Genomic DNA, 22,150 nt, shown 5'->3' with positions numbered 1-22,150 from the left:
TTTCATGTTTGTTCCAAATTTTGCTCCTCTCCCATATTGGAGGCACTTGGAGGAGATGGATGAATTTAAAATATTTCGAAGTGTATTGACTAAGATAAAACTCTACTCGTGTTTTAAAATTTAAAATATAAAAGTAAATTTTTAAAATTTCTCTCCTACATGAACCAAATAACAAAAAGAGTTGTTTCTTCTTCTCTCCATTAAACTTCCTTGTCCCTTTCTCTTAACCAAATAAGATATCTAATTAAAAAAAAATTCTTTCTTCTTTTTTCCTCCCCTCTCCTTCATTAAGTGTGTTTGATTGTATAAAAGAGAAAAATGAGAAAACATATTTGAATTAAAATAAAGAGAAAAAAAATATGAAAACATATTTTTTGAAAATTTCCTTTAATAATAATTTCCTCTCTCCAACCAAACCTTCCCTAAAATCCCTCCTTCTTCCCTCCTTTTAACCAAATAATCCATTAATGCTGATGACAACCATGGGTAAAGTAATACGATGGTCAGTAGTCACATCACCAGATGCCAGGCCTCCTCCTTCCTTATGTAACCTTCATTAATTTGCATCATTATTAATGCAATAATTCACTATATTTTTATAAATTCCCTTGTTGCGATTAAGTTATGATTATATTTATGCCAATACAGGATAATATATATTTACCAAATCAAGACGTTATGAGAATATTCAAGAATACTAGAATTCCTTAATCGTTGACTTGAAAAGAGGGTAGTGGTATTATGAGAAAAATAATAAAGCGTTAAACATCATGATATTTTTTTTATGCGTGATCCAATTCAGTTCGTATAAGATTGTCCTGGTTATAAATTTTTAATTGATAAAATCAGACTTGGATTACATACTTTTTATTAGTGGCGAGTAAATTGTTAAATTTATTATCCAAATATAATATATCATTATTTTCTAAAAAATTATCATGAAAATTGTTTTTAAAAGGTATAAGATAGTTTTAAACTTCGTCTTTTTAGTTTTATAGTATTATCTTATGTCACTACTTATTTTTGTTGAAATATAAACTTGATTTGGGCTTAAATTAATTATTTGGTTCCTTGGACTTAGTTATTTTGGGCTTAAGTAATTATGGGTCATGTTTCTAGAGAATTCTTGTAGTGTTTGGAGTGTCTAGATATTTCTTATAGTTGTAATATTCTCTAGAATACTCTTTGGATCTCTAGAGTTGAGAACTCTCTAGAATTTGTGTGTCTAGAGTTCTCCTTAGAGTAGTATAAATAGAGATGTAATCCTACACATTTGTATCAAGCAAAAATACAAAGTTCTCTCCTCCATAAATAATTCTCCTTCCTATCAAGTTTCTATTCAAAGTCTCCAATATTCCTAAACACTTTTCCTAAACATAAAAAGCCTTATTTCCAACAAAGTGGTATCAGAGCTTCAAGATCCTCAAAAGATGGCGAATGGAGGTTTTCCTTTCCAAATGCCGATGCTCACAAAGAACAACTATGATAATTGGAGTATCAAGATGAAGGCGCTACTAGGAGCTCAAGATGTGTGGGATATCGTAGAGAATGGCTTTGAGGAACAAGATGAAGCCTCGCTAAGCCAAGGTGTAAAGGAGACGTTGAAGGAGTCAAGAAAGAGAGACAAGAAAGCTCTCTTTCTCATTTATCAATCGGTGGATGAAAATACATTTGAGAATATATCCAACGCAACGACGGCCAAAGAAGCATGGGATAAGCTTCAAACTTGCAACAAAGGAGTTGAGCAGGTAAAAAAGATTCGTCTTCAAACTCTTAGAGATGACTTTGAGCGTTTGTTTATGGAGGAGTCCGAGTCAATTTCTGATTATTTTTCTCGAGTATTGGCCGTAGTCAATCAACTTAAAAGAAATGGTGAAGATGTTGATGAGGTGAAGGTCATGGAAAAAATACTTCGAACTTTAAATCCAAGTTTTGACTTCATTGTTACCAACATTGAAGAAAACAAGGATTTAAAGACCATGACTATTGAGCAACTCATGGGTTCCTTACAAGCATACGAAGAAAAACAAAAGAGAAAAATTAAACAAAAGGAGGCTACGGAGCAACTACTACAACTCAACGTAAAGGAAGCAAACTATGCAAATTATAAGAGCCAAAGAGAACGAGGTCGCGGCCAAGATCGTGGACGTGGACAAGGACATGGAGGAGAAGGAAGAGGTGGTTACAACAACCACTCCAACAAATTCAACAATGGAGAAAGAAGTTGGAATCCACAAGTAACAAGAGGTCGTGGAAGAGGAAATTCATGGTCGAGGTATGACAAATCACAAATCAAGTGCTTCAATTGCAACAAGATTGGTCACTATGCATCCGAGTGTAGATTCTCGAAGAAGGTTGAAGAGAAAGCTAACTTTGTAGAAGAAAAAGGCGGAGAAGAAGAAACTTTGCTACTCGCGTGCCAAAACAAATTTGAAGAGAAAAGAAACAAGTGGTACCTCGACACCGACGCAAGCAACCACATGTGTGGCGATAAAAGCATGTTCGTGGAGATCAATGAAGCGGCAACTGGCAATGTCTCATTTGGAGACGACTCAAAGATATCAGTCAAAGGCAAAGGTAAAATTCTCATACGTTTGAAGAATGGGAGTCATCAATTCATATCCAATGTCTACTATGTGCCTAACATGAAGAATAATATTTTGAGCTTGGGACAATTATTAGAGAAAGGCTATGACATCCATTTGAAAGAACATAGTCTTTTCTTAAGAGATTGTAGACATAACTTGATTGCTAAGGTGCCTATGTCAAAGAATAGAATGTTCCTCTTGAACATTCAAAATGATGTGGCAAAGTGTCTCAAGGCTTGCTATACCGACTCTTCGTGGCTATGGCATCTACGGTTCGGGCACCTCAACTTCGATGGTCTAGAACGTTTAGCGAAGAAGGAGATGGTGAGAGGCTTGCCTAGCATCAACCACCTAGACCAACTTTGCGAAGGATGTCTAATTGGGAAGCAATTTCGTAAAATTTTTCCAAAGGAATCAACAACAAGAGCAACAAAGCCGCTAGAGCTCATACACACCGATGTCTGTGGACCAATCAAACCCAATTCATTTGGTAAGAATAAGTACTTTCTCCTCTTTATTGATGATTATTCCAGAAAAACCTGGGTTTATTTCTTGAAGGAGAAATCAGAAGTGTTTGAAAACTTTAAGAAGTTCAAAGCCCTCATGGAGAAAGAAAGTGGTATTTCCATCAAGACCATGAGATCTGATCGAGGAGGAGAGTTCACTTCAAATAAGTTCAACAAATATTGTGAAGACCATGGAATCCGTCGCCCACTGATAGTGCCAAGATCGCCACAACAAAATGGAGTAGCAGAGAGAAAGAACCGGACCATACTTAACATGGTGCGAAGCATGCTCAAGAGCAAGAAGATGCCGAAGGAGTTTTGGGCTGAAGCAGTGGCATGTGCAGTTTACCTAACAAACCGTTCTCCAACAAGAAGCGTGCATGAGAAGACACCACAAGAAGCATGGAGTGGAAGGAAGCCCGGGATCTCTCACCTCAAAGTGTTTGGAAGCATTTCCTATACCCATGTTCCAGACGAAAAGAGGACAAAGCTCGATGATAAAAGTGAGAAGTACGTGTTTGTAGGTTACGACTCAAGATCCAAGGGGTACAAGCTCTATAATCCAAATAGTAGAAAGATCGTCATAAGTCGCGACGTGGAGTTCGACGAAGAAGATTGTTGGGATTGGAGTGTTCAAGAAGATAAGTATGATTTTCTTCCTTATTTTGAAGAAGATGATGAAATTGAACAACCAATCATAGAGGAACATATTACATCACCGACACCAAGGCTGGATGAAACAAGTTCAAGTGAGAGGACACCGCGACTAAGGAGCATTGAAGAGATTTATGAGGTAACCAAAAACCTAAACGACATTAACCTCTTTTGTCTTTTTGGTGATTGTGAGCCTCTAAGCTATCAAGAAGCGGCGGAAAACATAAAGTGGAAAGACGCCATGGACGAAGAAATCAAGTCAATCACGAAGAATGATACGTGGGAACTTACTACACTTCCACGAGGACACAAAGCAATTGGAGTAAGATGGGTGTACAAGGCAAAGAAGAATGCTAAAGGAGAAGTGGAGAGATACAAAGCAAGATTGGTGGCTAAAGGCTATAGTCAAAGACAAGGAATTGACTATGATGAGTCAGCCTTCTTGAATGGTTTTCTCGAAAAAGAAGTCTATATTGAGCAACCACTGGGCTATGAAGTAAAAGGGCAAGAAGAAAAAGTCTTGAAGTTGAAGAAGGCGTTGTACGGTCTCAAGCAAGCACCGAGAGCTTGGAATGTTCGAATCGACAAGTACTTTCAAGACAAGAACTTCATCAAGTGTCCATATGAGCATGCACTCTATATCAAAGCGCAAAGTGGAGATATTTTGATTGTGTGTTTGTATGTAGATGACTTGATCTTTACAGGGAACAATCCAAGCATGTTCGAAGAGTTCAAGAAAGATATGTCAAATGAATTTGAGATGACGAATATGGGGCTCATGGCATATTATCTCGGCATCGAAGTAAAACAAGAAGACAAAGGAATTTTCATCACCCAAGAAGGCTATGCCAAAGAAGTCCTTAAGAAGTTCAAGATGGATGACGCCAATCCAGTTGGCACCCCGATGGAATGTGACAGCAAGTTGAGCAAGCATGAAAAAGGAGAGAATGTGGATCCAACTCTTTACAAAAGTTTGGTTGGAAGTTTACGTTACTTGATATGTACAAGGCTGGATATTCTCTATGCTGTAGGAGTAGTAAGTCGCTACATGGAAGCTCCAACCACAACTCACTTCAAGGCGGCAAAGAGAATCCTTCGATACATCAAAGGTACAACAAACTTTGGCTTGCACTATTACTCTTCTGACAATTATGACATTGTTGGCTATAGTGATAGCGATTGGAGTGGAGACTTGGATGATAGAAAGAGCACTACTGGTTTTGTGTTCTTTATGGGAGATACTGCTTTCACTTGGATGTCAAAGAAGCAACCAATAGTCACACTATCAACTTGTGAAGCCGAGTATGTCGCTGCCACATCATGCGTTTGTCATGCAATTTGGCTAAGGGACTTGTTGAAAGAGTTAAAAATGCCACAAGAAGAACCTATGGAAATATGTGTTGACAATAAATCAGCACTCGCTTTGGCAAAGAATCCAGTCTTTCATGAAAGAAGTAAGCACATCGACACCCGTTACCACTTCATAAGAGAATGCATTGAGAAGAAGGAGGTAAAGTTGAAGTATGTGATGTCTCAAGATCAAGCTGCCGACATTTTTACAAAGCCACTTAAGTTGGAAACTTTCGTGAAGCTAAGGAGTATGCTTGGAGTCACAAATCAAGTTTAAGGGGGGATGTTGAAATATAAACTTAATTTGGGCCTAAATTAATTATTTGGTTCCTTGGACTTAGTTATTTTGGGCTTAAGTAATTATGGGTCATGTTTCTAGAGAATTCTTGTAGTGTTTGGAGTGTCTAGATATTTCTTATAGTTGTAATATTCTCTAGAATACTCTTTGGATCTCTAGAGTTGAGAACTCTCTAGAATTAGTGTGTCTAGAGTTCTCCTTAGAGTAGTATAAATAGAGATGTAATCCTACACATTTGTATCAAGCAAAAATACAAAGTTCTCTCCTCCATAAAGAATTCTCCTTCCTATCAAGTTTCTATTCAAAGTTTCCAATATTCCTAAACACTTTTCCTAAACATAAAAAGCCTTATTTCTAACAATTTTTTGTGATGATTATTGTATCTTTAATTATTATTTTTTTGGTGAAGATTATTGTATCTTTAATTGAGAATATAAATGATCGCTAAAATATTTAATTAAGAATATTTAATCTCAGCATATTCATATTTTCGATAATTACCGTGTGTACCAGTAAAAATTCATTTTATTGCTAGAAAAAATTAAGTACTTTTAGCTTTTTCCTATTATAAGTTAACCTTTTATTAATCAATGTTCATATATGCGCAAACGTTGTTCAGAATGAGTTTCAGTGGCAATTAACTTATTGCAACTACGTAATTGCCACTAAATAAATACAAATTTTGGTGTAATGCATGTTTATATATTCAGTGAAACAGTGTTCTTCAGACAAAAAGTCCCCGTCACACAGCCTGCGTAAGTAAACCTAGCAAATGTCAGAATGACGAAGGCACTGTTTATATATTCTAGGAAATAAATAGTCAGCTGTTAGATCGATGGGACTAGTAATATAATTCTAATGAAATGAAACGTACATTAATTTGTAGACAACATTGTAAAAAAGACATTTCTATTGAATTTGTAGTATATATACATTGAGGCTGATCAACGTGAATTATAAGTGGAATCATAGTGTTATTCCATGGCTATAATGTGGTTGATCCTTGTTTCTCTTGTTATATCTCTGCAACTTTCATCTTCAGAAGTGGACACCATGCATCAAGGTCCATCCTTCTCAGTGGAGGACCCGAAAGATGTCATGCTCTCATAAAAAAAACGGCATGTTCTCTGCTGGCTTCTATGCCGTTGGCCAAAACGCATATTCCTTTGCTGTTTGGTTCTCCGAACCCTACGGCCAAACTCGAAACGCAACCGTTGTATGGATGGCGAACCGTGACCAGCCCGTGAACGGCAAGGACTCAAAGATTTCGCTACTTCGCAACGGCAATCTCGCCTTAAACGACGTTGACGAGTCCCTCGTTTGGTACACAAACACCGCTTCACTGTCCTCCTCTGTGCGTCTATTTTTCGACAACACCGGCAACCTCCTTTTGCATGAAACGCAGGCTACTGGTGTCGTTTTGTGGCAAAGCTTTGATTTCCCTACAGATACCCTTTTACCTCAACAAGTGTTCACGAGACACTCGAAACTTGTCTCTTCTAGAAGTGAGACCAACATGTCCTCTGGTTTCTACGCCTTGTTCTTCGACAACGACAACATTTTTTGTCTTCTTTACGATGGCCCTGAAGTTTCTGGCCTTTACTGGCCAGATCCTTGGTTGGCATCTTGGAATGCTGGATGATCCACTTACAACAACAGCAGAGTTGCGGTCATGGACACGCTCGACAATTTTAGTTCTTCAGATGATTTACACTTTTTGACATCTGATTACGGCACTCTGATCCAAAGAAGATTGGTCCTTGATCACGATGGAAACATTCACATTTATAGTCAGAGACACGGTTGAGAGAAATGGTCTATTACGTGGCAAGCCAAATCAAGACCGTGTAACATTCATGGTATTTGTGGCCCCAATAGTTTGCGCTCTTATCATCAAAATTCTAGTATAGAATGCTCGTCTTCCCGGGTATAAGTGGAAGAACGATGCCGATTGATCTTATGGGTGTGAACCCATATTCTCTATGCTTTGCAACAAAACCATGTCTCGATTTTTGTATATACGCAACGTGGAGTTGTATGGCTATGACTATGCAATCATGACCAATTTCACGCTCAATTAGTGTCAGGAGTTATGCCTTGAATTATGCAATTGTAAAGGCATCCAATATCCCTATGTCTTTTGAACGTGACACTTTGATACAGTTGATACTGGGGGTCTGCAAGAAGTAAGGGCTACAAGGCCCAAAAGGAAGAGTGTACCACCAGCTCACTTGAAGGACTAGGTGCAGAATGGCTAGCAGGAGCAAAACGTGCTAATAGGATAGTAGGATGTTAAAAAGAATAATATTGTTATTTAGGATATTTGTTATTTGTTTTTATCCTTTTTGTTACCTTGTGTCTTGTGTTTGGATCAGGAATTTTAAAATTTCAAAGAATTTGAAATGTCCAAAATTTGAATTACTTTAATTTTAATTTCTTTCATTTTTTCAAATGCTTTGTTTGGATAAATCAATTCAAATTTCTTTCATTTTAAATTCTTTGTTTTGATAGGACAATTCAATTTCCTCCATATGCAAAACTTCAATTTTATATTTTAAATAGATGAAATTTTAATATTAAACTTTATAGAAAATAAATACAATCTAATTTTAAAATATTAATTAGAAAATATTTTTAATTTTTAATAATTTATAAATACAAAATATTGATAATTTTAACTAAGGTTATTTTGCCTAACCAATACCAATGATTATTTTAAATCAACATCAACCAAGACTACTTTTCGATCGACATCAAATAGGTTTTTTTTTGTCAAAGTATGCCGAGAATATTTGTCAGCTGACGTCAGTCGAGGTTATTTTTTGACTAACATTGGTTGAGTCTATTTTTCAGTCAATGTTGGTTAGATTTTTTTACCAATGTTAGCTAGGGTTTGTTTGTCCGATACCGGCTAGGGTCTTTTCAAACGACATTGACCAAGGCTATTTTTAGCCAACATCGGCTTGAAAAATCCTAGTAGGCGTTGACAAAAAAATCTACCCAATATCGGCTAAAAAATAGCTTGGCCGATGCCAACCAATAGAACCTACCCGATGTCGGCTGAAAAACATCATTGGTCAACGTTAGCCGAAAAATCCCTAGTCGAAGTTGGCTAAAAAATAGCCCTGACCAATGTCGGACAAAAATCTTATCCAACATCGGCTATAAAATAGCCTTGGCTGATGTTGACTAAAAAATAGTTCTGACCGATGTTGACCAAAAAAACACTAGTGGATGTCGACTGTAAGAACCTAGTTGATGTAGACTAAAAATAGTCATGCCTAATGTCAGTAAAAAATACTTAGCTGGTGTTAGCAAAAAAACCCTAGCCAACATCAACAAATAAACTTAGCTAATGTGGTTAAGAGATAGCTCTGGCTGATGTTAGCCAAAAAATCTTAGTCGATGTCAGTATAAAAATCCTAACCGACGTTAGCTAAGAAAATCCTAGCCGATATTGGTTGAAAAAATCTAGCTGATGTCGGTCAAAAAACCCTAACAGGTGTCTACTCAAAAGTTAGTCATGACCAATGTGAATAAAAAAAATCTAACCAATATCAGCCAAAAAAATTATTGGTCAACATCAATTGAAAAAACCTCAATGACAACAACAAAACAAAATCCTTGGCCGACGTTAGCAAAAATTTTCCATGACTGACATCAGTGAGAAAATAATCCTAACCAACATCTTCTAAAAAAAATCTTAGTCGATATCGACAAAAAATAACTTTGGTTAACATCATACAAAAAAATTCTGATCGAAAAAACCTCAGCCAACGTCAGTGAAAAACAACTTATGTCAATATTGACCGTAAAAACTTTGGTCACCCGTAATTGTGAGTGTTGAGCGAGAAAGAGTCACAAGGAAGAACATGAGTTAGAGTGAATATCTCTAAAAAAAAGAATTTCAAATTCTATATTTTTTGAGGGAATTTGAAATCTCACTATTTTAGTCAATCAAAATAATTCATAAAAATATCAATAGTTATTTTATCATGAATCATTTTAAATTTTTTGAAAAAATGAATTCCCCTGTTAAATTTTTCGATCCAAACTTAGCTCTATATTTGTAGGAATGATCTTTCCTTTAAAGGGAGAGAAATAAAAACAAGTTTCTTCCTTATCTTTCTCTCTTATGGAGGTAGCCCTCGAAGCTAGGCTATTCTTCCCTCCCTGTGCTTGGTTCGTAACACACTTGCCCCCGTTACCCGAATTGCAGTTGCGGAATGCATATCGTACACCGTATTTTAATGCTGATTCGTAGTTGAAACTCCCGGCAACCAGTTCATATTCTTATGAGGGTTCCACAGAAGAGCATGGTGGTCTTCGTTGCTCTTCGAGAACGATACAGCTTCAGAGACCATATGACATGGGTCATTAAACCAGATATGTTAAGTTCTTGTTTTGGTTTGTAGGGGGAGTGGGGGGACTCGAAGTTTTTTGCATATTTGTGATTTGGTTTTTTCTGGTGAGAACAAGGGGGCAAAATATTCGGGTGTAGATGGACGAGTCTATAATCTGGCCATGAGTGGTTTTAGAAAATTCAGTTATTCTCAGCTGAAACAAGCCACCAAAGGGTTTAGTCAAGAGATAGGAAGGGATGCAGGAGGGGTTGTATACAAAGGAGTGTGTTAGTGAAATCTTGGACCCCACCGTAGAAGGAGGTTATGACGAGGGTAGGATGGAAGCTTTGGCTAGAGTGGCCACCATGAATCAAGTAGTAGAGATACTTCAGAAATCTGGCTAGCTAGGTACGAAAATGATAATCACTGATCATCACAAAAAGAGTGTCCTCTTATAAATTATCTCACCCAAGGATTCCAGTGTTATGTTCAGTGTACAATGTAAAACTAGTATGTGATTTGAATAAGTGAACAATATGTATTATATATGATTAGTGTAAAATGTGTTTTAATCCTAGAAATATATTAATCATAATTGCATATGAGTAGGGCTGCATATAACCTTCCATTATGTTGTTTTTTAATAACTTTTATCATTAAATGATGTGCATAGACGTGTATATATGATTGAATAATTAGTTTCAAGAGTAACGTTCCCCTATATATTAAAAAAACCCTATATATTACTGCTTTTTTAAGTGACATCAATGAAGTAAGCTATTAGGTTCTTCGTGTAATTTATTCATAATTTTAGGCTAAGGTTCTATTTTGCTTGACTAATTAAAAAAAATTAGTCAAAAGCTAATTGAAAATTTAAAATTGATAAAATAACTAATTGGACAAAGTATTTAATAAAATTAATTTATTAACAAATTTATACATATAAAATAACTTAACAGAACATGTTTGCATGTGTATAAAGATACCAACTTCCATCAGAATAGACCACTTCAAAATAAGCAATAATATTGTAATTAAGCAATAACTAATATGACATGGATAAAAATATATTGTTGTATAAGTTTCTAAATATGTTAGATTTAAAATATTTATTAGATTTGAATAAAAATAAATACAATAATATAATTAAGTGTGTATTCACATTATGATTGTTTCTAATAATTCTTTTAATTAGTATTTTTTTGGTGTGAGTCTATAACAACAGAAGAAAAAGTAAGAAAAAAAAAGAAGAAAAAAACAAACTAGCCGCTGATGAATCACACCCCTATCATCCACATCCAGCAGCAAACTCAGAAGCGGGGACACTCCAAAAGCTAGAAGGACACATCACTCTCATTTCTCATCTTTGCAATCAAATCGGCACACTATAAGATCATGCATATGCTAAAAGAATAAATAATGATAAATTAGTAAAGATAAAGGTATATGTTTGTTGATTCTTCTTTCTGTCTTTAATTTTAATAAAGTATCTTTTTCGTTTGACGACAAATTAGCCTCATTTTTCTCCATAATTCCCAATCCTCTCTAGAACCTAGCAAGACTTTCATGACACACCAATTATGATGACATCAATCGGTAAGACACAAGAATTGAAGTGACCTTAACCCGTTGTTTACAACTCTTATTTGCAAACCTAAACTGGTATAGAGAAATAAAGAAAATTTTATTACTTTCACACACATTAATTCCAAGAGTTAATACTTTATTTATAATTGTTTCTATAATTAGGCCTGTCTTAAAAAAAAACCTAACTCAGAAGTATTTAAGTATGAAAATGTAATTTGTTCCATTTTTAGGTCTAATATATGTTATATATGTTGTATTTAGGTTGAAACGTTGGACGTTCAAGTTAATGAATCTTAATCCAGTCTATCCAATAAAAACTGAAAGGATATACAATTCTTCTTGAGTCTCAAGTATATAAACGCTAAGAGATTTAAAGTAGAGGGGATGATTAACATTCAACCAGAAAAGTACAACAACAAACTAACCAATTACATTTAACATTTTATGATAAAAAAACACTGGCATCTATTAAAATATTACTGAAGAAAGTACGTAATTGGTTATGATGATTGATCACAAAATCAGTCTTATCACAATTGGTGATCGATCATCACAATAATTTATGAAATGACACTCATCTTGTGATTATGGATCACCGATTATGAGTTTAGCGGCTAGATTCCTGAAGCATCTCTACTACTTGGCTCATGGTGGGCCTCTTGTCCTTCTCTTCCTCTATGCATTGCAGAGCCACTCTAGCCAAAGTTTCCATCTTACCCTCATCATATACTCCTTCTACCGTGGGGTCTAAGATTTCACTAACACACGTAAATCCATTTTTCTGCCTCTCTTTAAGCCACGTGACCATGCTGAGATGCTGGTTTACTACTCCATTATCTGTGGCTTCAATATCCTTTGTTATGCTCCTTCCAGTGACCATTTCCAAAACAACAATTCCATAGCTATAAACGTCAACTTTGGATGTGATTGGTAGATTAAAAATCCACTCAGGAGCCATGTAACCTCTTGTTCCTCGTATCGTTGAAAAACTAGAGTATGTAGTTTCATTTCTGTTTCGCAACTTGGACAGCCCGAAATCCGCTACCTTTGGATGATAATTAGAATCTAGAAGTATGTTTTGGGGCTTCACATCACAGTGTAGAATCCACTCCAAACACTCCTCATGAAGATAAGCCAGACATCTTGCTGTACCAAGGGCTATGTCAAATCTTTTGGTCCAATCCAATGCATTGGACTCGATATTTTTTGCAAGAGACCCATGCTCCATGTACTCGTACACCAATAGCCTGTGTTTTCCCTCAGCACAGTATCCCCACATCTCAATCAAGTTCATGTGGTTAAGCCTTCCAATGCAGCTTACTTCCGCGAGGAACTCTTCTTCTCCTTGATTAGCATCCTTCAGTCTCTTCACTGCCGCAACTCGTTGATCCAACAACACACCTTTGTATACAACCCCTGCTGCACCCCTTCCTATCTCTTGACTAAACCCTTTGGTGGCTTGTTTCAGCTCAGAATAACTGAATTTTCTAAAACCGGCCAGAGCGTAGACCCGCCCATCTGCACCAGAATCTTGTTTCCCCGTTGTTCTCACCAGAAAAAACCAAACCACAAATGCGCACAGAAGTTCAAGTCCTCCCACTCCCGTTGCAAACCAAACCAAGAACTTAACATACCTGTTTTCATGACCCTTGTCATATGTCCTCTCAATCTTTATCGTTCTCGAAGAACAATTAAGACCTTGCTCATCTGTGGACCCCTCATTAGAATATGAACTGCTTGCTGGGAGTTTCAAATACAAATCATCAGTAAAATACTGTATACTACTGGCATGCCGCAACTGCAACTTTGGGTAGCAGGTATAAGTCCCTTTGGTATCGTAAAAGGTATACTGGATCCCTTTGCAATTGCATAATTGAAGGCATAACTCCTTACACTCCTTGAGCGTGTAATTTTCCTTGACCCCATAGTCAAAACCAAATAACTTAACGTTGGGTACATACAAGAACCGAGACTCTGTTTTTTTGCAAGATGGATGAACTTTCGGTTCACAGCCATAAGACCAATCGCTATCGTTCTTCCTCTTATACCCGGGAAGGCAAGAGCACTTCAAGCCAGAATTTTGATGATAAGAGCACAAACTATTGGGGCCACAAATTCCATGAATGCTACACGGTGTTGATTTGGCTTGCCACGTAACAGACCATTTCTCTCCACCGTGTCTCCGACTGTAAACACGAATGTTTCCATCGTGATCCATGATCAACCTTCTTTGGACGACTTTGCCGTAATCAGAAGTCATGAAATGGAAATCATCTGAGGAATTAAAACTGCCGAGTGTGTCCATCACAGCAACTCTGCTGTTGTTGTAACTGGACCTTCCAGCGTCCCAAGGGGCCAACCATGGATCTGGCCAGTAAAGGCCAGAAACATCAGGACCATCGTAAAGAAGACGAAGAACGTTGTCATTGTCGAAGAACAAGGTGTAGAAACCCGAGGACATGTTTGTCTCGCTTCTAGAAGAGACAAGTTTCGAGTGTCTCGTGAACACTTGCTGAGGCAGAAGGGTATCCGTAGGGGAATCAAAGCTTTGCCACAAAACGACGTCGCGCCTGTCATTCGCTTCACGGAGAACGAGGTTACCGGTGTTGTCGAGAGATAGATGCACTGCGGAGGAAGATGAAACAATGTCCGTCGACCAAACGACGGAGCCGTCAGCGTCGTTTAAGACGAGATTGCCGTTGCCAAGTAGCGAAAACTTTGAGCGCTTGCCGTTCACTGGTTGGTCACGGTTTGCCATCCATACGAAGGTTGGGTTTGGGGGTCGGCCATTGGGTTCGGAATACCAAACGGCGAAGGAATATGCGTTTTCACCAACAGCATAAAAGCCCGCAGAGAACATGGCATTTGGTGAGAGCATGACATCTTTTGGTTCCTCCACTGAGAGGGATGAACCATGATGCATGGTGTCCACTGCTGAATATGATAATTGTAGACACATAACAAGAGAGAGAAGGATCAACGAGAAAGTATATATTGCAGCCATGGGTTCGGCTTATAATTCACTTTGATCTGCCTCAATATATATACTCTAAAATCTAAGTACAATACGACAGGCATGTCTTACGTAGAAACTCAGGTTGCATTTAATTAGAACTAATTTTGGGTCTTCGTCGTCTTGACTAGGTTTTGCTTGACTTGTTTTGTGCAGCAGTATCAAATCGTTTCTAGTCACGGATTCATACATTATTTTACAAATATTAAATGAAAAAAAAAGGAAAAAGAAAACAAGAACTTTGACGGAAATTAAAAAAAAAAAAAAAAAAAGTGAGCTCTAACGCGGTTTTGATATCTCAGTCATGAATTCGTTCTAAATGTGATTTTTCTTTATAGACTTTAACTTAGGGATGTTGAAAGTAGTTGGTTTTTTGTTTCCAAAGTAAAACCAATGGATGACTTTCTAATGCCGAGAAAAATAGTACAAGTTTATTTTAATTTTTTAAAAAAGTTTCACTTTTTTTACTTATAAATGTTTAAATATCTATTTTTTATTATAAAAATAAAGATTCTAAGTAGTATAAAAAATAAGAGTATAAGAAAAGGAGATTAATTTCATGCATTATTAATATAAGGATTTTCATATTAATTAAGTATATATTTATTTGAGAATGAATTTATCTTTATTAATTTATAATATTATTATAAATAATTAAGAATATTTTGGATAAAAACTAATTAATATAACAAATAATTTAAAGAGAATCTTGTAAAAAATAATATTAAAAAAATATTACGGAGCGAAGTAGTAAAAAAGAATCTTGAGAGAATCTTTATTATAAGATTTATTGTATAAATTGTTATACAAATATCATTTTTCAAAAAGAAAAAAGAATAACCATAGAGGAAGGACACTATCGCAGCTTAAAGATGCTAATGTTACCCCGTATCTATTCGCTCTTCACTGGCTGATTTGCAACATTGCACCCAAGATGTACTTCATTTGGGCTTGGATATAACTGTACAAGTAGGGTTTCGGCCGAAATAAATAAAGTAAGAGAGAAAGACTGAATACTTTAACAAAAATAGTTTAATTATTTTAAATTACGTCCTCTGGTTCATAACAAAATAATGCAAAACAAGAGAAGATTATACTAATAAAGGTTGCTAAAACACGACCCTAGCGGATCAATAAAGAATTTATAAATATACACACCCAAATATATATATATATATATATAGTTTAACTCCAAGAAAATTAGGAAAAGCTGGTTACAAAGAGGTTGTTTATGATTCTGATTAACTAATGGCGCTTCAGCTGATATCCAGGGGTGACATTCACTTGCATCCTTATGCTGACTTTTCAGTTTTTTCGGACCCAGTTGAAGATTTCCTTGTTAGCTAATGCTTCTGGTAATATTAAGAATCACACAAGATAAATTAAATACGTCTGTTATAAAATAAAAATAGTTAACTTACGACAAAACAATATTCAAATTTTCTGGAAAGAAAATTTTTTAAGAGGACTAAATTCTTTATTGTAGGCGTCTAAAATTCTAAATATGAAGAGAAAACTTATACTGATGTCATTTTTAATAATACAACGAAGATAATAATGTTCATCGAAAGAGATAAATAAATATTTAATAAAATAATATATATATATATATATATATATATATATATAATAATGGAATTACAAAAAATTATTTTGTATTGAACATAAATTTATTTAAGTTTATGAAATTTTTCTCAAAATCAAATTTATGTAGTCATATTTTAAAAAATCATAATTTTAGTTTAATCTTTATTTTGTCTATTTTTTCCTTATTTTGTAATTAATAAAATCATATCTAGATAGCATTTTAAATGAATATGTTAAGTTTAAGGTTCAATTGAATTAAAAAAAATAAATGTAAATAAAATTAAGAATTTAATTAAAATTATAAATTTTTTAAAATAAGAGAATTGAATGTTTATATTTTAAAATCAGAAGATTAAAATTATAATTTTTTAAAAGTAAAACGATAAAACTCTCAATTTTAAAATAGTGAATTATAATTACAGATTCAATTAAAACAAAATAACTAAAATTATATTTAAACCAATTAAATAATTCTTAGAAGCATAAAAAGACGAAGGAATCATCTGACAGTCGTGTCATACACGGTACCAAAAGCTATAAAAACCAAAGACTGTTTGACAAAAATAGCAAGTTGTCGTAAAATTCCAATAGGAAAATAAAACGGACGATGTGTCACTGTGCGGCGTTGATGCCAACTTAGGCCAAAAAAACCTTCACCAACCTCACGGATTGATGCATAAAATAAGTGCCATTTGCCAAGTTGCTATAGCTCGTAGGGCATACCAATTCGATTCTGTGCTTATACCAAACTAACAATACATATTATATTGGTTGATGACTCCAATGGACTATGTGAAACTAGGTACGAATTGAAAACTCAGACACAAACAAATACAGGGACAAATAAATAATGAACTAGGTTTGCATTGCTGATTTGTTAGTATTATCACAATAGACTCAGCTGCCTTAAATTGACCCAAATTTAGCCGTGGATGGTTTTAGTTGTGGGAACTCAGCTTTGTCATTAAATATAGTGATCAGAAAAATGAATTGTATTAAATCAAACCTATTAAATAAAGAATTATGAAATAAATTTATTGAATCGATCGAACATTTTCAACAAGTGAACACTCAGATAAATTATGGTTCAAACAATATTTTACATAAGAAAAAATAACACAATAAAAAATAAAAAAAATTTACCACTGCCACATCTTTTTTTCCCTCACCCTTCCACGTCAAAAAGGATAAATGCTTACATGCTTCAGGATCATGTGACAAATGAGAAAAATTAGTATGATATAGTCAAACTTTAAAATTTGGGGGAAAATATTATAACACTTAATCATTTATCATATGAAAATTAATGAAAATGATGTAGTTCATAATCACTCATAATTTATTGTAAAGAAAACTACTCTGCAGTATACATGGAGCAGCAAAAATGCAAAACTGTCTGATCCAATTTCTACCAACCAACGTGCTGACTCTACTACGTAACATAAATTGATGTTTAAAATAATATTGCAATCAGAAATAATATAGCACAACTAAAACTTATTTTTTTCATAACATAAAGAGCCTAAAAAATTTAAGATTCAGACTTTTAAAATTATCTTTAATCAATTTTCTAATTTAAAAAATTACAATTTTTAAATTTTAAAAAACAATAATCAAGGATTAATTTAAAAAATAAAAAATTATTAATGAGAAGATGACCATTATTACATAGCAAAAAAAATAATTTAATTGATTAAAAAATTAACAGTAATCAAATTATTAGGACACTTCTCTCTTTCATTAAACTTGTTTAGAGCAACCATAATCTAAGATAATTAATGCATCATGACATAGTTGAGGTTTATTAATTTTTTGAAAAATTGAAAATTCAGTCAGTAAAAACTAACCGTGGACTATTACATAGCAGCAAATTAAAAATTAAAAACAAGGACAAACAAATAAAAAAAGATTAACGAGGGAGCACATTATTTTCATGGGACAGAAGCATCTCCACTACTTGGCTCATGGAGGGTCTTTGATTCATGTCATCTTGCACACACTGCAAAGCCACCTTAACCAAAACCTCAACTTGCGAAACTTGGCATTGGCCTTCCAAGTTGGGATCAAGTATCTCCTCAATCCAAAACCCACTCGTGGGTGCATCGTTTATCTTGTCCGTTACCCACATCACCAACCGTCGCTGCTCTATGCCCCTACTGTTCTCAAGGCTGTGAATTTCCATAGGGCTCCTTCCAGTCACCATTTCCAACACCACAATCCCATAACTATAAACATCCACCTTGGAAGTTATGGGCAGATTGTAAACCCACTCCGGAGCCATGTAACCTCGTGTCCCTCTTATTCTTGAGAAAGTAGAATTCCCACGCTCGTCTCTGTTTAAAAGTTTTGACAAACCGAAATCCGCCACCTTGGGTTGGAAATCCGAGTCAAGGAGAATGTTTTGAGGCTTCACATCGCAATGCAAAATCCACTCCAAACACTCTTCGTGCAAATAAGCCAAACCTTTCGCTGTACCCACAGCAACGTTAAACCTCTTCTTCCAATCAAGGGTATTAGAAAAAAGATTGCCCGCTAAGGACCCATGTTCCATGTACTCATACACCAACATCCTATGCTTCCCTTCAACGCAGTACCCCCACATGTCAATCAAATTCATGTGGTTCAACATGCCTATTGTGCTTATCTCCGCCAAAAACTCAGCTTCTCCTTGTGTAGCTTCTCCTAAGCGTTTAATAGCCGCAACACGGTCATCATAGAGTACTCCTTTGTAAACAACCCCACCCGCTCCTCGTCCAATTTCTTCTTTGAACCCTTTTGTTGCGCTTTTGAGCTCTGCGTAGGTGAACCTCTGAAACCCAGTGGCGGAAAGAAGGTGCCGTTGTTGATCCACCGTCTCAGAGTTCTTGCTGGTTCTGAACAAGAAGAACCACACCAGGAAAATGGTGGACAACTCAAACACCCCCATCCCGCAAGCGAACCAAACCAAGAAACTCAACGTGGAGTTTCTACTAGGCGCTTCGTAAAACCTCTCCAACTGTTGAGACAAACCAGCGGTACAATTCATCGTTGAATGCTTATTAAGAGGCGTGGCAGATGAGCCCAAAATCGCTTGCGGCAACTTCAGATACATCTCTCCGTCGAAATTAGGAGTATACCTTCCATTGAATACCATCGTTTTGGGGTAACAATTATACTTAGCAACATCGTTGAACTTGAATTGAACAGCTACGCACTTATCACAAAGTTCCAGGCATAGATTCAGGCATTCCTCCAAGCTATTAACCACTGTTATGTTCCAGTCATAGCCGTACAACTCCGTGGTTGGATAATGGAGAAAACCCATAGACTCGCCACTGTTGCAAGAAAAAACAGAAGGATCGAACTCGGGCTCACACCCCTGAGTCCAATCATTAGGATCCTTAACCTTAAACCCTTTTAAACAATAGCAGGTCCTTCCGACAACACGATCGTAATTGCACGCGCTGTTAGCTCCGCAAATGCCATGAACGGTACACGGTTGGGGAATAAGCTGCCACGTCACCTGCCACGTCTTAAGCTTCTCGTCGAAGCTATACAAACGCAAGTTACCGTCAGGATCCATGGTGAGTCTTCGAAACAGTTTTTTGGGATGATCGGTGGAGCGGAATTGGAAGCCATCAGAGGAAGTGAATCGTCCAAAGGAATCTAAGACCGCGGTTTTGGTAACATTGTAGGTGGATCTGCCTATATCCATTGGAAGCCTCCACGGCTCTGGAAAGTACACGCTGGACAACGTGGGACCCTTGTAGAGTAAGCGAAGAACGTTGTCGTTGTCGAAGTAGAGTTTGTAGAATCCCGAGGAATGGTTCGTTGTGCTTCTCGAGGAAACGAGGCTCGCTTGCTCCGTGAGTGGTTGGAGAGTAAGAAGGGTGTCCGTTGGGGAATCGAAGCTTTGCCAAATGATGGTGGTATTGGTGGATTTGGAAGCGAGGAGAACGAGGTTTCCGTTGTTTCTTAGCTTTAGGTGTAGTTGTTGTGAGGAGGAGAGGGTGGCGGTTGCCCAGATGATGGTTCCGCCTGCGTCGGTCAAAACGACGTTACCGTCTTTCCAGAGGGAGAGGTGTGAGCCTCTGCCGTTGACGGGCTTGTCGCGGTTGGCCATCCATAAAACGGTGGGTCGTTCGGACCTTGTGAACCATACCGAGAAGCAGAAGGCGTTGTCGCCGACTTGGAAGAATCCAGCTGAGAAATCGCCGTTGGATGAAACGATGGTGTCGTTTTGTTTCTCAACGGAAAGTGAGGAACCTTCTGGGAGTCTTTCTATTGTCCCAAAGGAGGTTGGGACGAAGAGGAGAAGGAGGAAGAGTAGAACCATGCGCATAGCATAAAGTACAGGAATGAACAGATAGAGAGATACATGCACGATGAGTTGTGGTTGATTCGGAACCTCTCTACTAGTACTTAAATGCATCTACAATTTTTATTTGAATAATCATACACTGGTGTCTTCTTATTTTTAATATCTTTTCAACACTTCTCATTTTTTTATCTCTTTTTATCGTATCATAAAATAAAATATTTAACAAACGTCTACTATGTTATCATACACATATAGAGAAGAAAAAAATATTACAATAATAAAATTTATAATATGACAAAAAAAGATAAAAATAAAAGATAATGATAAATTTTTAAAATAAATAATAATTTATGTATTATTATTTTATTATAATTATATTTTTTTCTTCTCTCTTTACCTGCCTCGTAGTACTATGGATGTTCGTCATCAAATATTTTTTATATTTTTTAATGCTATTTTCTTGTTGACTTCATCAAAATAATTTACTCCCCATGTCACATTATATTTATATAATTATATCCAATTGTGGTTATTTTAATTTTTATATTTTTTTAAGAGATTTTTTTTATTTTTTTATATGTGCACACATCTTTAGAATACAATAAGATGGTTGATGAATGTACGCAATTAGTGAGAGGAAAAAAAAAATCAGCACTATATAAATATAAATGTTAACGTTACGTGACAAAATTACATGTTTTTTTTTTTCGGTTTTCATAATAAATTGAGTGACCCGCGCGTGCACCCATTTATATGTATATATATATATATATATATATATATATATATATATATATATATTCCACACCTTATGTGTTTCTCTTTTTATCTTTATTTCTCACCAATTTTATGTGGATATGGAACAAACTATTTTTGTCTTCAAAATTGTCAGGACGATGAACAATTCAACGGTGATAAGCAGGACAAACACAAACCCTAAGGAAATGGAAGCATGTTTCTCTCCATCCGGTCATACAATATCTTATGCCATAAACTACATATCTTATCGAGTTTAATGAATATGTAAAATAATTTTATATTTTTATTTACAAATTATTGGTGTATGACTTTTAAATTAAAATAATGTAAAAATTAATAAATTTATCATAAATGATTATTTATGATTGAATGACTAAAAATAATTTTATACATTATCTTTTTTCTTAATCTAATACTCGATATATATGTCAGTTTATTAATTATCGAAGCATCAATTTGCAAGTTAATTTAATTAATAGCTTATAGCTTTCCAAAAATATATATGAACGATGCTTGAACGAGACGATGCAAGGATTATGTCAATCCACAGTGGGAGGCACGGTTTCAGCTCCTTTCTCGCGAAAGTTTTAACTATTAAGAAGCCATCTTGCATGCAAGAGCTCAAACCAGAAATTCAACATTCAACGGACTCATCAGTATATATGAAATATAGATCTGGTCTTACTCTTTTACGTTGTTCCTCCACTATGTGAGGTGGAGAAACTGTGTCCTTCATACGTAGCAGAATTTTGGCATTCTCTTAGGTTGTAGTATTCAATATTTAATACTAAGTGAAGTCAAATAAAATAAAATGGAGTGCAATAGAATAAACTCAGGTTATTACTTAGATATTTTTACAATAAAACATAAAATAATTTATATGAAATGAAATAAAATGTTTCGTTTAATTTCATTTGTATTTTTTAAAAAATAAAAAAACTTGGTTTTCAAAGCTTAAACTTACAAATTCAATGCATTTAACCTGTAAATTGAATTAACTTTTTTCATAATGACTACTTTGAAGGTTTCATTTCAAACACCCAAAAAAGCCAAGACTAGTTTGGTAAAGCCCACCCAGGCTTCAGCACATCCACTACCTATAGGAATGAACAGATAGAGATACATGCACGATGAGTTGTGGTTGATTCGGAACCTCTCCACTAGT

The 22,150-nt window shown here is 35.6% G+C and overlaps 3 protein-coding genes across 3 annotated transcripts; 1 reads left to right on the top strand and 2 right to left on the bottom strand.

Moving 5' to 3' along the window:
* Nucleotides 1-6,341: 6,341 nt before the first annotated feature.
* On the top strand, nt 6,342-7,767 carry LOC114408740 (putative receptor protein kinase ZmPK1). Its single transcript, XM_028371893.1, has one exon. The coding sequence runs from the start codon at nt 6,490-6,492 to the stop codon at nt 7,036-7,038; it is 549 nt and encodes a 182-aa protein (XP_028227694.1). The 5' UTR covers nt 6,342-6,489; the 3' UTR covers nt 7,039-7,767.
* A 3,898-nt stretch (nt 7,768-11,665) lies between these two features.
* LOC114408739 (putative receptor protein kinase ZmPK1) lies at nt 11,666-14,413 on the bottom strand. The gene has a single exon (XM_028371892.1). The coding sequence runs from the start codon at nt 14,328-14,330 to the stop codon at nt 11,934-11,936; it is 2,397 nt and encodes a 798-aa protein (XP_028227693.1). The 5' UTR covers nt 14,331-14,413; the 3' UTR covers nt 11,666-11,933.
* Nucleotides 14,414-17,693: 3,280 nt separating this feature from the next.
* Nucleotides 17,694-20,325, bottom strand: LOC114408738 (putative receptor protein kinase ZmPK1). Its single transcript, XM_028371891.1, has one exon. The coding sequence runs from the start codon at nt 20,245-20,247 to the stop codon at nt 17,836-17,838; it is 2,412 nt and encodes an 803-aa protein (XP_028227692.1). The 5' UTR covers nt 20,248-20,325; the 3' UTR covers nt 17,694-17,835.
* Nucleotides 20,326-22,150: the final 1,825 nt, after the last annotated feature.

This window comes from Glycine soja, chromosome 4 (assembly GCF_004193775.1).
Source record: "Glycine soja cultivar W05 chromosome 4, ASM419377v2, whole genome shotgun sequence".
NCBI classification, from domain to species: domain Eukaryota; kingdom Viridiplantae; phylum Streptophyta; class Magnoliopsida; order Fabales; family Fabaceae; genus Glycine; species Glycine soja.
Note: the sequence above shows the minus strand (reverse complement) of the source record. Positions and strands in the feature narration are given on the sequence as shown.

Excerpts from the sequence above, each read along its gene's own strand:
- LOC114408740 (XM_028371893.1), top strand. The coding sequence starts at position 6,490 with ATGTCATGCTCTCATAAAAAAAACGGCATGTTCTCTGCTGGCTTCTAT.
- LOC114408739 (XM_028371892.1), bottom strand. The coding sequence starts at position 14,330 with ATGGCTGCAATATATACTTTCTCGTTGATCCTTCTCTCTCTTGTTATG.
- LOC114408738 (XM_028371891.1), bottom strand. The coding sequence starts at position 20,247 with ATGCGCATGGTTCTACTCTTCCTCCTTCTCCTCTTCGTCCCAACCTCC.